General features: G+C 43.9%; 1 protein-coding gene across 4 annotated transcripts in view; it reads left to right on the top strand.

The window, feature by feature from the left end:
- CD40 (CD40 molecule) overlaps positions 1–15,457 on the top strand; it is a 78,160-nt gene extending 62,703 nt beyond the window's left edge. For 3 of the 4 annotated variants that reach the window (XM_029612037.1, XM_029612036.1, XM_029612034.1), the window contains one exon: positions 13,454–15,457. In XM_029612037.1, coding sequence (XP_029467897.1) covers positions 13,454–13,645 — 192 coding nt within the window. In that variant the 3' untranslated portion in view covers positions 13,646–15,457. The remainder of the gene's footprint in view (positions 1–13,453) is intronic. The other variant, XM_029612035.1, reaches the window with a different exon arrangement.
- The last annotated feature ends 3,623 nt before the right edge of the window (positions 15,458–19,080 follow it).

Here is a 19,080-nt window from a genome sequence, read left to right as displayed (position 1 = left end):
AGTCTGTCTCTCATGCATGCACATACACACAGGCTTCCCACTCCCATGCGCTCTCTCACATATACAGGCTTCTCAGTCCCATGCTTTCTTTCACACACACCCCAACAACACCAGACTTTTTACTCCCATTCTTTCTCACTTCCATGATTTTTCTCTCTCTCACACTCACACACAAACACACACACACCAGTCACCTCCCTGACCAGTCACTTTTATGGTCTCTCAAATATACACACATCTCTCTGACCAGTTTCTCTCAATCACACACATGCTCTCTCTCACACACTTACACACATACTCTCAATTACACACATGCCCTCAATCACACACACATTCTCTCACTTACAGGCTGGCTGTCTTCTCTCTCTCTCTTTCATTCACTTCCTCCTCCCACTCCCTCCCCCGAGCACAAATGGTAGCTGCAGCAGCCTCCTCCAGCCCCTGCAGGCCAAGAAAGCAGAATCCCATTGGCCGCGGAAAGTTTATACTGGTGTCTCCTTTGCCGATTGCTGGCTGCTTCGATTGCTCCGGGCTACGCTACTGCTCGGGGGCTGCTACTGCTGCCGCTACTTTTCCACGCAGCACGGCTTTCTCCTTCCCGCGCACTGCACTGTGTATCACTTCCTGTTCTGGGGCAGGCGAGGGAAGAAGAAAAGGCCAACAGCGTGTGCCACAGTTTCCTCTCACAACGCTACCATTCCCATTGGGCTTGAACATGCTGTTAGCCCCGCCGCAATGGCAGCAGGGAAGGAAGAGCATCGGGAGAGACCAGGAGCATGCGACACACCTGCTGCCGGTGCTTGGCGACACACTGGTTGAGAAGCGCAGCTCTAGTCTACCTGGTTAATTTAATCCTCATTCCTCTGTCTGAGGCTATGGGAGGTACAGATGCTAATTTGCAAGAATTGAATAGGGTGGAAGGGTTGACTGGCCCTGTTATTCTGTTGAATAAATGGAAGAGAGGGTTTAGGAGTGGTTGGTTGGGATGAAGATGAATGGGATGATTGTTATTGTTCAAGCCTTCCTCGTAATGGTAATTGATTACTGTAATTTCCTGTATTTTGGCTTACCTTTTTGTTTCTTTAAAGGCCTTATAAGCCTTACAAAATTACTCTGCTCGTCTTCTACTGGGAGGGGGGGGGTCATTGCAGGGATCATATTCCTCCTTTATTGCAAACCCAGCACTGGTTACCAGTGCAGCAGCGATTTAGAATTAAAAATTTTAGTCTTAATATATAAAGTGTTGATCCTACTTACTTGGCTGCTTTATTAGAAGTCTATAATCCTCCTCGTACCTTACGATCACAGAACAAATTGCTTTTAAAAGTTCCTCCATTAAAACGTGCACATTTGCAAGGTACACGTTCCCAGCCCTTCTTTGTTATAGCGCCAGTTTTATGGAACATCTACGTTTTATTGATGATATGAAAATAATTCGGAAACAGCTTAAAACCCATCTGTTCCAGTCTGCCTATAACTGTTCTTAACCGTTTTAAAGTGCTCCTGCCTAAGAGAATGAATTACTATATCGTTTTGTTTTATGTAACATAGAAACATAGAAATGACGGCAGAAGAAGACCAAACGGCCCATCCAGAATGCCCAGCAAGCTTCACACATTTTTTCTCATACTTATCTGTTTCTCTTAGCTCGTTGGTTCTATTTCCCTTCGACCCCCACCATTAATGTAGAGAGCAGTGATGGAGCTGCATCCAAGTGAAATATCTAGCTTGATTAGTTAGGGGTAGTAGGGGTAGTAACCGCCACAATAAGCAAGCTACACCCATGCTTATTTGTTTTACCCAGAATATGTTATTCAGCCCTTATTGGTTGTTTTTCTTCTCCCCTGCCGTTGAAGCAGGGAGCTATGCTGGATATGCGTGTAGATTTCCACTCCCCATATGCATGACTCTGCACTTCTTGGCATTGAATCTCAGCTGCCATATCTTCGACCACTCTTCCATCTTCCTTAAATCCCGTCTCATTCTCTCCACTCCTTCCGGTGTGTCCACTCTGTTGCAGATCTTAGTGTCATCCGCAAAAAGACATACCTTACCTTCTATCCCTTCCGCAATGTCGCTCACAAAGATATTGAAAAGGACCGGTCCCAACACCGATCCCTGCGGTACACCGCTTAAAACCGCTCTCTCTTCAGAGAGAGTTCCATTTACCATCACACATTGTCTTCTGTCCGTCAACCAGTTTGTAATCCAGGCCACCACCTCGGCACTCACTCCTAAGCTTCTCATTTTATTCACCAGTCTCCTGTGCGGGACAGTGTCAAAAGCTTTGCTGAAGTCCAAGTAGATGACATCGAGTGCTCTTCCTTGATCAAATTCCTTAGTTACCCAGTCAAAAAAGTCAATCAGATTTGTCTGACAGGATCTTCCAATGGTGAATCCATGCTGCCTCTGGTCCAGCAATTCTCCCGACTGTAGATAGTTCACTATACTCTCTTTCAACAGTGACTCCATTACTTTTCCCACCACCGAAGTGAGGCTAACCGGTCTGTAGTTACCAGCCTCTTCTCTGTTCCCACTCTTGTGAAGCGGGACCACCACCGCTCTCCTCCAATCATTCGGCACCACTCCCGTATCTAGGGATCTATTGAACAGGTCACACAGCGGACCCGCCAGCACATCTCTGAGCTCCCTCAGTATTCTGGGATGAACTTCATCAGGCCCCATGGCTTTGTCCACTTTCAGTTTCACCAGCTCTTCCCATACATTTTCTGCTGTAAATGGAGTTACATCTACTCCATTCCCCTCCAGTTTCTTGTTAACTAGTGACGGTCCTTCTCCAGGGTCCTCTTTAGTGAACACAGAACTGAAGTATTCATTTAATATTTCTGCCATTTCTTCGTCTCTCTCCACACATTGATCCTTTCCACCTTTCAATTTCACTATACCACTTTGAACTTTTCTCTTTTCACTGATGTATCTGAAAAATGTTTTGTTACCACTCTTTACCTCTTTGGCAATCCTCTCTTCCGTTTGACTTTTTGCCATCTTGATTAATTTCTTCGTCTCCCTCAGTTCTACCAGATATTCTTCTTTGTGCTCCTCCTTTTGGGATCTTTTATATTTCTTGAACGCTGTTCTTTTAGCCTTTATTTTGTCAGCCACCTCCTTTGAGAACCAGATAGGTTTCATTTTTCTTTTGCTTTTCTTTACTTTTCTAACATATAGATTAGTTGCCTTGGTAATTGCTCCTTTTAGATTGGTCCACTGTTGATCCACATCTCTCTCGTTTTCCCAGTCTTTTAGTTCTTCCTCCAGGTACTTCCCCATTTCATCAAAGTCTGTGTTTTTGAGCATCAAAACTTGGGTTTTTGTGCTTTTTTTCCGTGTCCTTTTTATGATATTAAACCATACCGTTTGATGATCACTGGTGCTGAGGTGGGCACCCACCTGGACGTCTGAGACATTATCTCCATTAGTGAGCACTAAGTCGAGTATAGCTCCTTCTCTCGTAGTTTTATAGTTTGTAAAAAGTTTGTTTTAAATTTCTACTTTGTAATCCGCTTAGCAAAATATATTTGATATTTGCTAAATACAAATATTTTAATTAATAAATAAAAATAAATTTTTTGGCCTTAAAGTTGGGTAACCATGATTATCAATTGGGTAGAAGTGGAATAGAGAGGTAGCAAGATAGTGTTTTTACTTAAATCATCACCCAGCCATTGGTAGAGGTTTTGAAATCGAAGAGAATCACTAGTCGTGCCTTAGACTCTTAAGCATGCAAACGGGGCATTATTGGAATGGCTTGTGAATGCTTCCTGATTGAAGGAATTTTTACCTCTCGGTGAAACCTCTTTTGAATTATTCAGCTCTAGATGTTAAAAGTTAAAGATAATTTTCGCTCAGACTCTAACTTTTTTTTTTGTTTATGGGAAGAGTTACCGAGAAAGTGGTCACATCATAACTGAGTTTTCTTGATGGGAAAATGATCTTAGATGAACTACAAATCTGGTTTCCGTAAGTTTTTAAGAGTACAGAGACTTTATTGGTTTCTGTACTAGATGATGTTTATAGAGCACTAGATAAGGGTGAGAATGTGGTGATAGTCTTTTTAGACCTCATTGCTGCGTTCAGCACAGCAAATCATCCCCTTTTATTAGATCACCTTCAAACTGAAGGGTATTGGGAAACGTTTACCAATGGTTTGTTTCATTCTTGAAGGATTGTTCTTATCAAGTGGGTTTGATCAAGAGAGGTCTTCGGTCTGCTCTGTAGAACATAGGGTACCACAGGGTTCTGTTCTCTCCACCTTTTAGTAGCTGTATTGCTTCTTTATGTTATATTCATTGAATTTGAATTTTTCTTTTTTTTTTTTTTCTTTTTTTTTTTTACAGATAACATTTAAATATTCTGTCCAGTTGCACAGAATAAAATCGCTGATTTTGAAAGATTAAATGTGGGGTTTTGAGCAGTAACGAATTAGCTCTTGAATCATAACCTAAAATTGAACCTTTCAAAATTGACAGCACTATGGATAGGTTCTGGATGATGATCAACTTTTTGTGGATGGCCAAAAGTTACCTTTTACTCCTGTAGTGCAGAATTTAGAGGTGTTGCTGGAACAAGACTTTTCATTCCGGGAGCATATTTCATTGGCCAGTACCAGTATCATTTTCATCGTTGCGGATGATTCAGCAGTTGAGATAATTTAATGTTGTTACAGAATTTGACAATTATTACCCATGCACTAGTGATTGCTCGTTTAGATTACTGTAATACTGTACTGACAGGGCTACATCAAGGAACCCTTAGATTGCAGTTGATTCAAAACACGGCAGCAAGGATCTTGGAGGGTTTAAAGCACAGAGAGCATGCGACCCCTGTGTTTGTTAGATTGCATTAGTTGTCGATTGAGTTTCAGATTAGATTCAAAATTTTGTCCTTGACTACTAGGCACTGAATGAATTGGATCCTAAATATTTGCAAATGCTGTTAAAGCCAAGTCAGAGTGTAGGTAATGTAGCACCACAAATATAGAGTAATTCTTATTGGAATCTCCGACTGTACAATGCACAATGTTTATGAATTTATTAATTACTCAGACTGGGTTCAATCAGAATTCATTTTAATCAGAACAAGGACTCATTCAATTTGCCTGATGTTAGAGATTTTATTGAGCGTTTTATCAACTGAAAAATAGATTGATACAATGATCTTTTATTTTATTTATTTATTTATTGGTTTTATATACCATCGTTTGGGGAAAACATCACAACATGAATAAATTAGTAGTATAAAAGTTTAAAAAGATTGATAATAAAATATGACATAGTTTTAAGGCATATGATAAGCTTGATTTTCTTCTACGGTAGTTTTAAGTAAAATATGTAAGCAAAATAGAATAAAAATACAATGTACTTAAAAAGAATAAAATAAATTAACATCATTACAGGATAATATTCTAAATATAACTAACTGGAGGGCATAAAGCAAGAGTAGGAAAGGATTACTAAATCTTAGATTGATCTTGGTCTTGGTAGGCTTTGGTGAATAGCCAGGTTTTAGGTCTATTTTAAAAATGCCTTTAGGTTCTGTTGAAACCTTAATTCTGATGGTAAGGAATTCCAGATTTTTGGACCTGCAAGAGATATGGCTCTGTCTCTAACTTGCGTAAATGTGCTGAATGTAATGTGGGCATAGATAATAGGCCTTTGTTTGCGGATCTCAGGTTTCGTTATGTGAAGTCTAAAGCAGCATTAAGCCAATCAGTTTGCTCCCCATAAATGATTTTATGTAGGATGCATAAAGATTTAAATTCTATGTGATATTTTATTGCTAGCCAGTGTAAAGATATTAATATGGCTGTTATATGGTCATATTTTTTAGTGCCTGTTAAAATCCTAGCTGCGGCATTTTGTAAAACCTGTAATGGGCGAATTGTAGATAATGGAAGGCCTTGTAAGAAAGAATTACAATAGTCCGTGCTGGAGAATATTAATGATTGCAGTACTGTTCTAAAGTCATGATGACTTAGACGAGGTTTTAATCGTCTTAGAGTTAGGAGCTTTTAGGTTATTTAGTAAGTTAAAGGCCTTTTTGCAATTTCCACAATGGCACCACAACTTATTGTCCACAAGTTTGCACAGATTTCAAAGCAATCGCAACTATCTATCCTAAAGTAAAGGTAACTTCAGATCTGTCTGAGTGAAGACCTCTGCATTTGTGTACCTCTGTGTACAGGTCAGGAAAGTTCATCCGGGTGCAGGCATCTGTGGTCAGCATTTGTTTGCAAAGTATCTGCAAAGCTGCAGGCAGGCTTCGGTATCTGGTCCCAAGAGTGTCATTCGTTGGTCTTGGTAGGAGCCCTTTGTTGGTCGAATCCTTGATGGACTTCTTAAAGGCAAAAATCTTGGCGGGCCTTCTTTATTTCACTTATTTTTTAGAGCAGTGAATTTGCATAATGCATGCACCATCTATGCATATGGATGAGGCCCAAGCACAACTCTCTGATTAGGAGTTTCACACTTTTCACTTTTTTTTTTTCTTTTTTACAAAAGAGTTCATTTTAGCATAGAGAGCTGCATAGTTTCAAAATGCCATTAGAGATAAGTGTCCTCCAAACAGTATCAAAGCCCTTAGTTTCAGCAGAGCTAATAGTAGATTAATTGGCACCTATGCCAGGATGGGTTTTACAACCTTTGCGTGCGTTCTTCAGTGCCTGCATTTCTCAGTTTCAGCACATATAGGAGAATGCTTTGCTGTCTTCCATTTTCTTTAAGTTCAGAGAGAATGAGCTGCTACTTTAAAATATATGCAGAAAATATTGGTCTGAATTATCCCTACAGGAGCTTGCATGCTTTGCAAGTTGTTAGGAATATACATTTGCAAAAATTTAGATCTAGAGCATTTTCAGCCATTACTTCTTAGTTGTGGAACAATCTTCAAAGGGAATGTTGACTGCAAAAAGATTTGAAGTTTCATAAGCTGGTGAAAGCCTGGCTGTTTTGCATTGTATGTCAGTTATAATGTGGTTGTGTCAGCAAAGGCTTTAGATGAGATAGGAAAGTTTATATTTACTGGGAAGATTTGGAGGGCCATTCTCTAACCTTTGGACTAAGGTTAGGGAATGCCTTACTTTTTTATTGGGTGAGGAGAGTTGGGGGTATTTTATTTGTCATTTGTGGCTAGGCTTTTGTTGTATGAAGTTTAAGCGAATGTATGGGGATCATGATGTTTGTATTTGTATACTGTAATAGTATTTTGCAAATCACATCAATAGGTTCATAGAGACTATTAATAAATATAATTGAATAAATAAGTTTATGGAGTTTATCTCCGGAACATGTCCAAACCTATTTTAAAGCCAGCCATATTAACTGCCTTTACCATGTCCTCTGGCAATGAATTCCAGATCTTAATTGTTCATTGAGTGAAAAAGTATATTCTTTGATTTGTTTTAAATATGCTACTTAGTAACTTCATGGAGTGTCCCCTTGTCTTTTTGGGGTCTGTATTCAGTAGGTCATTTAGTCTCAACCCCACTCACCACAAAAATGTGCCCCAATCTTAAAAAAAAAAAACCCAATGTAAATGTTAGACCCCCTAACTGCCTTCTCAGACTTCTCTAGGCAGGACGCCACCATTACACGCCCAGATGCACTCACAACAAGGACATGATGGACGGATGCTTAAGGCTCACGCACGTGCTTGGACATACAATATATATGCGTATAGGTTGGAAAGCACGGTGGCTACCCTAGGTGATGTCACACGCCTCAGGTCTCCTGAGTGATCTGCTCCTCAGTGTGTGTTGCTCTTCCTTGTACTCCTGCCTGTGTGCTCCTTGCTTGTGTTTCTGTTCTTCTGCTCCCCTGGTCGTCCAGTGTCCTGGTCCTTATCTCTGTGGTGTGTCTTGTTCTTGTCTTCGTCCTTCCCTTGCTTCTTCTTCTCCTCTGGATTGTCTTCCTGGTTTGTCCTCAACTTATTCCTGGTCTACCCTGACTGCCTCCTGGATTTGACCTCTGCCTTGGACCTGACCCTGACCCTCGCTTGACTGCTGCCAGCCCCGACCTAGGCCTGCTCTCTGGTACTTCCCTGTCTGCCACTTGCCTCGACCTTCACTTGGACCTGGACACTCTCTTTTTGCCTGGCCCGGACCCTCCTATGTCCTGCTGGCTGTCCGAACCAAGGGATCAACCTGCGACAACAACAGTTGGTATAGGTGAAGATCCTGTTAGTCCCACTTGGGCATTTCAGCCAGTGGTTGGTGTAGGCTGCACAGGTTTGCCCATTTAGGATGTGTCAAATCCAACCCTGCACAGGGATCCACATCCCTAACAGAAAATTTCCAAAAGATGAGTACTTCCGGCTCGGGCCTCCACCCACCCGGTTTCCTTGAAACTCGCCCCTCTTGTCTGCCGGGATTGCTGTGCTACACGATCCCAACATATGCTTCCAGAGTTACTTGGGTAATAATGCTGGAAGCGTACATAGGGATCGCGCAGCACAGCGATCCTGCACAGCGTTATCAAACACCTTCTGAAAATCCAAATACACTATACCCCCTGGCTCACCATTTATTCACATGTTTAACCCCTTCCAAACAAAATGTAGCAGATTGATGAGGCAAGCCTTACATTAGATAAATCCATGTTGGCTGTCTCCCATTAAACCATGTCTGTCTATATGTTCTGTAATTTTGTTCTTTAGAATAGTTTCTCTGATTTTTCTCAGCACTGATATCAGGTTCACCAGTTTATAGTTTCATGGATCACCCCTGGAGCTCTTTTTAAAGATTTGGGTTACATTGGCCTCCAATCTTCAGGTACAATAGACAATTTTAATGATAGATTACAAATTGCTGGTAATAGGTCTGCAATTGCATTTTTTAGTTCTTTCAGAACTCTGGGGTGTATACCATCTGGTCCAGATGATTTGGTACTCTTTAGGTAGTCAGTTTGCCCTGTTACATCTTCCAGGTTCACTGTTTCAGGTCCTCCGAATCATCACCATTAAATACTGTTTCCAGCACAAGCATCTCCCCAACATCCTCCTCTGTAAACAGTGAGGCAAATAATTCATTTAGTTTTTCTGCTAAGGTGTTATTTTCCTTCAATGCACCTTTTAACCTTTGATCATCTAACAGTCACTGACTCTGCCACAGGTTGTGTATTGAAAAAGTATTTGAAAAAGTTTGTATTATGAGTTTTTTCTTCTATGGCAAGCATCTTTTCAAATTCTCTTTTTGCTTGATTTATCATCCTTTTGCATCTAATTTGCCAGTGCTTATGCTTTTTCCTATTTTCTTCATTTGGATTCTATTTCCATTTTTTGAAAGCAGTTCTTTTGGCTATAATAGTCTTTCATCTCACCTTTTAACCACGCTGACAGTTATTTGGCCTTCCTTCCGCCTCTTTTATGTGGAATACATCTGGTCTGGTCTTCCAACAATGTTCTTTTAACCAATGTCGGCACCTGATGTAACTTTGCTGCTGCATGTTTTCGTTTTTTTTTTCTATTTTCCTTATTTTATCTGTCTCCCTTTTGAAAGTTAAATGCTAGCGCTGTAGTTTTTCTTAATGTCCTCCCTTTACTTATTAAGTCAGAATTGAATGCGTTAAGAGCACTGTTACCAGGTGGCCCCACTACCATAGCCTCTTGCACCAAATCCTGCATTCCACTAAGAATTAGGTCCAAAATTGCTCCTCCCTCTTGTCTGCTCCTGGACCAGCTGCTCCATGAGTTAGTTGTTTGTTTCATCTAGAAACTTTACCTCCCTAGCATGTCCTGATGTGACATTTACCAAGTCAATATTGGGGGTAATTGAAATCTCCCATTATTACTGTGCTGTCAAATTTGTTAGGTTCCCTAATACCTGTTAACATTTCACTGTGCATCTGTTCATTCTGGCTAGGTGGATGGTGGTATCCCCCCCAGCACTGTAGACTTCCCCGTCGCACATGGAAGTTCTATCCATACAGATACCAAAGGGCATTTAAATTCCTGCAGGATCTTTATCCTGTTTGAATTTATACCATCCCTCACATAAAGTGCCACGGTGGCTTGCCTCATTTTGCCCTATACTGAGGTAACCAGCAACATTATTATTACCACAGGATTCCTGCCTCCCGTGCTGTATAATATATTCTAATAGTAATTCTGTAGAAACTGAAATCGGTTTTTCAGAAGGTTTGTCCAGCTGTAGTTTTGGAGTTAACCAGATAGAAGCTGATATTTGAATATTTTCCCCAGCTACCTGGCTACAATTTGTCTGGGCAGTTAATCACCCGCACAAAAGTTAGCTGGATAAAAAAAAAAGGTGATTCTGAAGGCATTCCCAGGGCACGGCTAAAGTTTATCCACTCAGCACGGATATTCAGAATATCAGTGCCGGATAGAGATATCCAGATAACCAAGGCAGACCCTGATCTGCACCTCCCCAAACTTTACCAGCACTTAGTAGTGTCCAGACCAGGAAACCTCTTGCAGGGTTTCTGGTGTGTGTTTTGATGGGGGGGGGGGGGGGGGGGGGGTTAGGAATTTGTGGCAACACTGGTTATTAAGGTAGGGAGAGAGACAGAATTTGGGCTACCCTTTTATAAAATATCTGCTGGGATGAGCAGGCGGCTTCCTGCTACCTTTTTTTTTTTTTTTTTTTTTTTTAATGGGGACAGGAAGGAGGAGCACAGGTGCTGCTGGGCCCCCTGATTTTTTTTTTAATCCTTTGGGTGGGAGGGAGGGGACCCAATACTTTTTTTTTCTTTTTCAATGTTCAAAAGTCTGGTGAGCAGCGAAGTTATCCGGATAACTTTGTCTGTCTGGTAAGTTTAGCCCAAGTACTGCATAGACCACGGCACTTTTACCGGGATGAGCGCCCCTGAATATTCAGCTAAAGTTATCTGGATAGCCTCGTCCCGAAAACCTCTCTGCTTGCCAGCTTCCTGAATATTCACCTGCTTTTATTCTTGAACGTCCCCTAGTGTTGCAGCCCTATATTGAATGATTTAACCGGCCCCGAGAATGATAGTTTGAGGAGTGCTGCATGCATGCAGTCTCTGAATATCTTCCACTGTTTGCTGTGGGATCATTTACCAGCGGCGTTGTGAAGATACATCAGTTCACACAAGCATATAATAGCAATTTTTAAAATTAAAAAAACAAACAAACGATGGCTCCTCCTTTTGTCTCAAATATTTAATCTAACTCTTCTGCAGGCTCTGAACTCTCTCCTTCCCCCAGTTTTACTAATGTGCTGTAGATTCTCGGCAGGCTGCCTGTCTCCCATCCACCCTCTTTTTTTTTTCTTCACTGCACATCCATGCAACTCTTCATGGGTCTCAGACTTTGCTATGGAGAGCCAAATGTGCATTTATTGTAAAGAAGCCCCTCAGCTCGTTAGGCAGAGAAAAGTGGACTAAATTGTAGAGCTCCCTGAGGTGAATGCAGCTGAAGTGTAGCTCTCTGTGCTGTTATAAGGAGAAAATAGCTTTTTAATGGTTCTTTTCTGTGATTCGGGGCTTGGTGCACCCCAGGGGAACTCTTATTCCCTCTCTGGCAATTGTTCAGGCCCCGTTGAGCTGGTCAGGTAGAAGTGGCCCCCCACAGCCGCTCTCTGAAAGGTTTGGTGAGTAGGGGGGGGTTAGAGAACAGCTGGGTGCCAACACCCAGAACAAAGGTCTGCCTTACAGAGGAAATAGCTTTTCATTAAAAAGTTATTGTCTGGAAAAAAAGACCATGAAAGATGGGCTGAACACAGGCGCCGGTGTGTGGTAAATGCACAACAGTTGAAGGGATCATTTGTTCTTGTAATCTGGGAATATCCAGGTGCTGCAGGGATTTTGGCTGAAGGTCGTCCAAACTTTGACTTGATGAGGAAGGAAGTGCTTGTGGCATATAAAACAGGCTCGCTTGGGTTGGTCAGCGGGAAGCAGTATGCCAAAAAAAAGCAGCAAGATCTTTCCACACCAGTGTAGGGGGAGAAAAATGGAAAGTAATACCACATTAGCGTTTGTTCAATATTTATGAATTCAGAAAAAAAAAAAAAAAAAAGTATGACAGAGTAGTTGCTGTGCTTGAAGTATTTTTTATTTGACCGATGCTTCTGATGCTAGGGCCTAAGTACTTTTTTCCCCTAGACAAAATGGGGAAAATCCTGCTGGTATTGCCTGGCTTATAATGTGCTAAGGTTAAGTGCTCCTCTGAGCTGTTTTCCTGTTCTTGTCCCAAATGTCCAAGCGTGCGTTATTTTGCTAACGGAGATGTGCCGTGAACTCCAGTCCCAAACCATTTACTGTAATTGCGGTCATAACTATTTTGGCATGGTTGCACAGGGCTCGATAAGGTAAAATCAATAAATATAACTATTAAAAAGGTAATTGTTTCCTGCTGAGGGTGTATAGCACTGTACAGCCTCGGGGAGCATTTCAGCTTGACCTACTTTTGTTGGCTAAGGTTGAAGGGCCATTTTAATTTTGCACAGTCTTATACTCAGAACTAGACAGCCTTTGAAGATATTTGGCCAGTCAAATCATTGGACTACCCCGTAGACCAGGAGCCTGCTTCAGCTAGATTGGCCTGTCTCTCTCTGATCACAGGGATACATACCTTGAATATGTTTTTTATTTCTCTTTGCGTGATAGCATCTTAGCTCCAAGTATTTGTAGTAACTTTGCGACATCCTTCCAGTTTAATTAAAAGGTGCGATGCTTAAGGCTTGTGTTCCTAGAGGAAATGCTTTTGCATTTCTTTGCACTAATCTTCCCTGCTCAGAGAAGACTTCTGCTCTACAATTTAATTATTGATAGTCCTCCGATTTTGAAACATATCCCTTGGTTTCAGATCATAGCAAGCCAAGTGATCTTCTGTTCAGAACGAAAAACAAAAGAAATTAAGGGTATTGTTTTATGGTTCCATAAACAGGGAACCTGAGCTGATTAAGAGAACGCACGTGTGGATCTAGGTGCGTGCATCCACCCGTGTACATAGGTGCATCCAAAAAAAGGTACTCCTGTCGGGATCCCGTTGCACCCCCTGATATCCTGAAAGTTATTTAAGGACACAGACCCACACCCCTCATAAGCCTTCTTCCTTTTTGGAAAGAGGGCTAAAATCAGTCTCGCTGATCTTTGATGCCATTTGTCTTCATACAGTTTTCCCTGCTTTCTTGGGAAGGAGAGGACGGCAAGTTTATATGAGGCAGTGAAGCGATCTCCAGCTAATGGTAACAAAAGGGTGCACGAGGGAAGCCAGCAGCAAAAACGGCAGGGGGCTGACTGATTTGATGACGTGTGACCTTTTCTAGGTCAAAACCCAGAGCCCGCTTCCTAGTAGCCGCTAACGCGTGCCCAAGAATCAAGGGCGATGCATTCTGGATCGGTGTTTGACGTGATGGGGGTTGCTGGGGATGGTGCTTCGGGTGACCCTCTGTACTTTTCTTCTCAGCATCGACTGTGAACTCTTTTTTTTTTTTTTTTTTCTCTCTCTCTCTCCGCAGCAGAAGGTGAACCTTCATGAGGAAGAAGCAGGGCAAGGCCAAGCGATTTTACAGATACCTGTGGAGACAGAACAAGAAGACCCTGAAATGGATGCTCACCAGGCGCCTGTCCAAGAGACACTGAGCGGGCAGCAGCCAGTGCTTCAGGAAGAAGGGAAGGACAGTCGAATGCCACTGCAGGAGGTAGAGTGAGGACGTCGGCCGTTAGGAGTTTGCTACGTCGTGGACTTGCACCGATCAGCATTGGCAGAGCATGTGGCTTGCAGTCTGGCACCTCTCCAGATGCCCCACTAACTGAACTAGAAGGAAGCACACACTATAGAGGGGGCCCCCTCCTTATGTGCAGAACGTTTGCAGCAGTTTCTGACTGTATATTTTGGGCCAGATGTACCACGCAGTTTTTTCCCACAGATGCAAAAAGGGGCCAAGCTTTCCAAGAGCCCGCCTGAGTGCCGAGCGCCTAATTTCGGAAGTGAGACGATGCATGGCACAAAGGGTGTGCAAACCTGGCTCCTGCTTTGTCTGTGGCAGATTTTGCTGGAAAACAACACAGCTTAGTTGCATTCTCCAATCCACACGCACTCGTTTTCCAACCCTGCCCTAAACATGTTATATTTGTTCGACGTTATATTTGTTCGATGTAAAGCGCCACCCCAGGCGTCTGTTTGTGTTACACTGTGAACCGATGTGATATCATTGATGAATGTCTGTATATAAAAACTTTAAATAAATAAAAAATAAAATAAACGCACCCCTTGCAGTGCCTTCCCTCGCTCTGGCTAGAAGCTCTTGCCTCATGGCCCCCCCCCCCTCCCCCCGCACATATTTCTAGACAGACCGAGTGAAGGAAATTCTCAGGCAGCCGCTTTTCCACGGGTGAAGGACTTCAAACATTTGTCCTCCCCACAGGCAGAACCCTTTTGTGTGTGATCCTTGTCAGGGTTGTTCCCGTGTATCTGCAGGGCTTTCCCCCTCCAGATCAGTAACCGAATTATAGACGACCTCTTTGGAGACGGGCGTCGCCTGAAAGGAAAATCCCACCCGCTCTCCTGCCCACCTCCAGTTATGGTTCATTCATAATTTGTCCGTGTATCGGGCCCACGTGATGGAGTGGGGAAAGGTTCTCGGGAACCTTTGATCAGTTATATGCTATCGTTCTATACCAGTGTTTACAGTTTTGCTGTTAAATTATTTTAAATGTATCAGGTTGTTGTAACTGTAAACCGGAGTGAAGGCAACTCTGCTATACCTCGGTATATAAAATATGCTAAATAAATAAATAAATGTCCTGCACCCTCTGGGTTTAATCTTCGTACTAAGTTAGATGTTCTGGAAGAAGTAGAATTTGCTCAGCAGTCCTGTCTCTACTTTGATTTTCTTTTTTCAGTGCTCTGTTTAGTTTGTCGTCAAAGTTTTGAGGAAAGCTGTCAGAAAAATACTCGTTAATAAAGGGCGATGAAAGTAGAACGGAGCAGGGGCCAGATCTTCTTGTTCTCTGCTTAACATACTAACTTAGCAGATGGTAGAGGAATAAGACCCAATTGGCCACCCATTCTGTCCAGTTGTCGTCTTCTCTGCTTTTGTTTTGTTTTGTTTTTTTTTTTAACCATTTTTTCTGTGATTCTCTACCACTTAGGGTAGGTGAGCATACAGTCTCCCATACTAAAAGTAATGCTAGCTCTCCCCTCTCCAAGTCTTGTGCTCACCCTCACAACCCTGTTCCTAAATCTGCCCTCTGTATCTGCCCCAGACGTGCTTAAGTTCTATTACATTGCTGGCCTCTTCCTGTTGTGTTCTTGCAAGATCCATGCTTAAACCAACACCCAGGCCCCCATATAGCCACCAAAACTACCAAGGCTTATTACAAAGCATAAACACATCCAGGCGCAAACAAAAGTACGCTGGATTTTAGTAGATATGGGCGGAGCCGCGCGTATCTGCTAAAAACCTGGATCGGCGCGCGCAAGGCTATGGATTTTGTATAGCCGGCGCGCGCCGAGCCGCGCAGCCTACCCCCGTTCCCTCCAAGGCCGCTCCGAAATCGGAGCGGCCTCGGAGGGAACTTTCCTTTGCCCTCCCCTCACCTTCCCCTCCCTTCCCCTACCTAACCCACCCGCCTGGCCCTGTCTAAACCCCCCCCTTACCTTTGTCGGGGGATTTACGCCTCCCGGAGGGAGGCGTAAATCCCCGCGCGCCAGCGGGCCTCCTGCGCGCTGGGCCGCGACCTGGGGGCGGGTACGGAGGGCGCGGCCACGCCCCCGGACCGCCCCGGGCCGTAGCCACGCCCCCGTACCCGCCCCCAAAACGCTGCCGACACGCCCCCGAAACGCCGCGACGACCGGGCCCGCCCCCGACACGCCCCCCTCGGAGAACCCCGGGACTTACGCGAGTCCCGGGGCTCTGCGCGCGCCGGGAGGCCTATGTAAAATAGGCTTCCCGGCGCACAGGGCCCTGCTCGCGTAAATCCGCCCGGTTTTGGGCGGATTTACGCGAGCAGGGCTCTGAAAATCCGCCCCATAATGTCCTTCTGTGAATATCTATTGTTCTCTGTTGTACAGATTTTTTTTTTTTTGTCAAGTTCTATTTAAATAAACTTGATCCGTAATTCTGTTTTGGTGTCAGTTTCTTGTTTTACCATTTCCACAATCTTTGCAAATGCAGGCATGCACTCCGATTACTATAGTTTGAAATACCCAAGCCCTGCAGGGTAAGAAGTAAGAACGTGAGCATGTGCTCCCTCGGTAGAGAGGCCAGTTGCCTCTGTTGCTCAGATCCTGCAGATTTAGTCCTGCCTGCATCCTATTACATGCATGGACGGCAGTCCTGCTTTTATTAACTTACCCCATCGTTCATCAAAATGCATTATGGCGTTAATGCACGCGATAACGTGTTAATGTGTGCGTTAATGCCATATCGCATGCAAAAAGTAAGGTAAAGCATGGTGCGGGTGGAGTGGGGCGGGATCAGGAAGGAGTTTTGGGCAGGATATAGTTAAATTAGGGCAATAACGCATGCTATCGCACAGTTTTAAAGCTGGAAATAACTACGCCCTTTTTTCCTGGCATTAGGCTGTGCGATATGCCCAAAATGGCCATAACGCAATTCGCGATAAATTTTTGGAATTGTATTTTTGGCCATTTCTGGGCTTGGGGAGGGAGAGGGAGTGGAGTAGAGAGAGAGAGAGCCTCTGGGGAGGGCCTCACTGTGTGCACCTATTTATATCTCTATAGGAGGGCCATCTAATAGGTGAGGTGTTAGTGGTAGTTTAGGGTTTAGGGGCCAGTTTTCTCATGTAGAGTGAGACATACGAACAGCACAGTACACCTTGGTGAAGATTTGATGTCATTTGGAGTGAGGAAAGTCTCAGAAAGATGAAATTTTGTACTATGTTATCTCACCCTAGCTTGATTTTCATTCGCTGTGCGATAATACTGATGTGAACCGGTAACTTACCACACCATGCGGTAACTGAAAATTTCCATAAACACGCCCCTTTTTGTTATCAATACATTAGTAACACTTTTTGACAAATCTAGGGGTTAGATTGTAAGCCCTCTGGGGACAGGGAAATGCCTACAGTAGCTGAACATAATCTGCTTTGATGTGTCCCGAAAGTCAGATTATAAATAAAAAAAAATAATTTAAACAAATTAGGAAAAACAGAACTACAAAATATAATCCTTGCATGCAGCGTGGCTTTCCAGAACTGGATGGGCCTGACCTGAAAAAAAAGCCAGCTGCTCCCCTTAATGGATGGGAGAGGATGTGATACATAGCATGCCCCCTAGGTATCCACAGCTCTATCGGGAAAACATTGCTCAGTAGAGAGGAAGTTCTGGAAAAAAAGGCTCAAGGGTTAGAGGCACTCAAGGAGTACTAAGGTACTGGAACAAGGTTCAAGGGTTAGAGGCACTCAGGGAGTACTAAGGTACTGGAACAAGGTTCAAGGGTTAGAGGCACTCAGGGAGTACTAAGGTACTGGAACAAGGCTCAAGGGTTAGAGGCACTCAGGGAGTACTAAGGTACTGGAACAAGGTTCAAGGGTTAGAGGCACTCAGGGAGTACTAAGGTACTGGAACAGGGCTCAAGAGTTAGAGGCACTCAGGGAGTACTAAGGTTCTGGAACAGGGCTCAAGGGTTAGAGGCACTCAGGGAGTACTAAGGTTCTGGAACAAGGCTCAAGGGTTAGAGGCACTCAGGGAGTACTAAGGTTCTGGAAAAAAGGCTCAAGGGTTAGAGGCACTCAGGGAGTACTAAGGTACTGGAACAAGGTTCAAGGGTTAGAGGCACTCAGGGAGTACTAAGGTACTGGAACAGGGCTCAAGGGTTAGAGGCACTCAGGGAGTACTAAGGTTCTGGAACAGGGCTCAAGGGTTAGAGGAATTTAGGGAGTACTAAGGTACTGGAACAAGGCTCAAGGGTTAGAGGCACTCAGGGAGTACTAAGGTACTGGTACAAGGCTCAAGGGTTAGAGGCACTCAGGGAGTACTAAGGTACTGGAACAAGGTTCAAGGGTTAGAGGCACTCAGGGAGTACTAAGGTTCTGGAAGAAGGCTCAAGGGTTAGAGGAATTTAGGGAGTACTAAGGTACTGGAACAAGGGCTAGAGGCACTCAGGGAGTACTAAGGTACTGGAACAAGGCTCAAGGGTTAGAGGCACTCAGGGAGTACTAAGGTACTGGAACAAGGGTTAGAGGCACTCAGGGAGTACTAAGGTACTGGAACAAGGCTCAAGGGTTAGAGGAATTTAGGGAGTACTAAGGTACTGGAACAAGGGTTAGAGGCACTCAGGGAGTACTAAGGTACTGGAACAAGGCGCAAGGCTTAGAGGCACTTAGGGAGTACTAAGGTACTGGAACAGGGCTCAAGGGTTAGAGGAACTTAGGGAGTACTAAGGTACTGGAACAGGGCTCAAGGGTTAGAGGAACTTAGGGAGTACTAAGGTACTGGAACAAGGCTCAAGGGTTAGAGGCACTTAGGCAGTACTAAGGTTCTGGAAGAAAGGCTCAAGGGTTAGAGGCACTCAGGGAGTACTAAGGTACTGGAACAAGACTCAAGGGTTAGAGGCACTTAGGGAGTACTAAGGTTCTGGAAGAAAGGCTCATGGGCTAGAGGCACTTAGGGAGTACTAAGGTTCTGGAATAAAGGCTCATGGGCTAGAGGCACTTAGGGAGTACTAAGGTACTGGAACAAGGCTCATGGGCTAGAGGCACTTAGGGAGTACTAAGGTACTGGAACAGGGCTCAAGGGCTAGAGGCACTCAGGGAGTACTAAGGTACTGGAACAGGGCTCAAGGGTTAGAGGCACTCAGGGAGTACTAAGGTTCTGGAAGAAAGGCTCATGGGCTAGAGGCACTTAGGGAGTACTAAGGTACTGGAACAAGGCTCATGGGCTAGAGGCACTTAGGGAGTACTAAGGTACTGGAACAGGGCTCAAGGGCTAGAGGCACTCAGGGAGTACTAAGGTACTGGAACAGGGCTCAAGGGTTAGAGGCACTCAGGGAGTACTAAGGTTCTGGAAGAAAGGCTCATGGGCTAGAGGCACTTAGGGAGTACTAAGGTACTGGAACAAGGCTCATGGGCTAGAGGCACAGGGAGTACTAAGGTGCTGGAACAGGGCTCAAGGGTT

The sequence above is a fragment of the Rhinatrema bivittatum genome, chromosome 8 (assembly GCF_901001135.1).
Source record: "Rhinatrema bivittatum chromosome 8, aRhiBiv1.1, whole genome shotgun sequence".
NCBI classification, from domain to species: domain Eukaryota; kingdom Metazoa; phylum Chordata; class Amphibia; order Gymnophiona; family Rhinatrematidae; genus Rhinatrema; species Rhinatrema bivittatum.
This window is presented reverse-complemented; position numbering and strand designations above follow the sequence as displayed.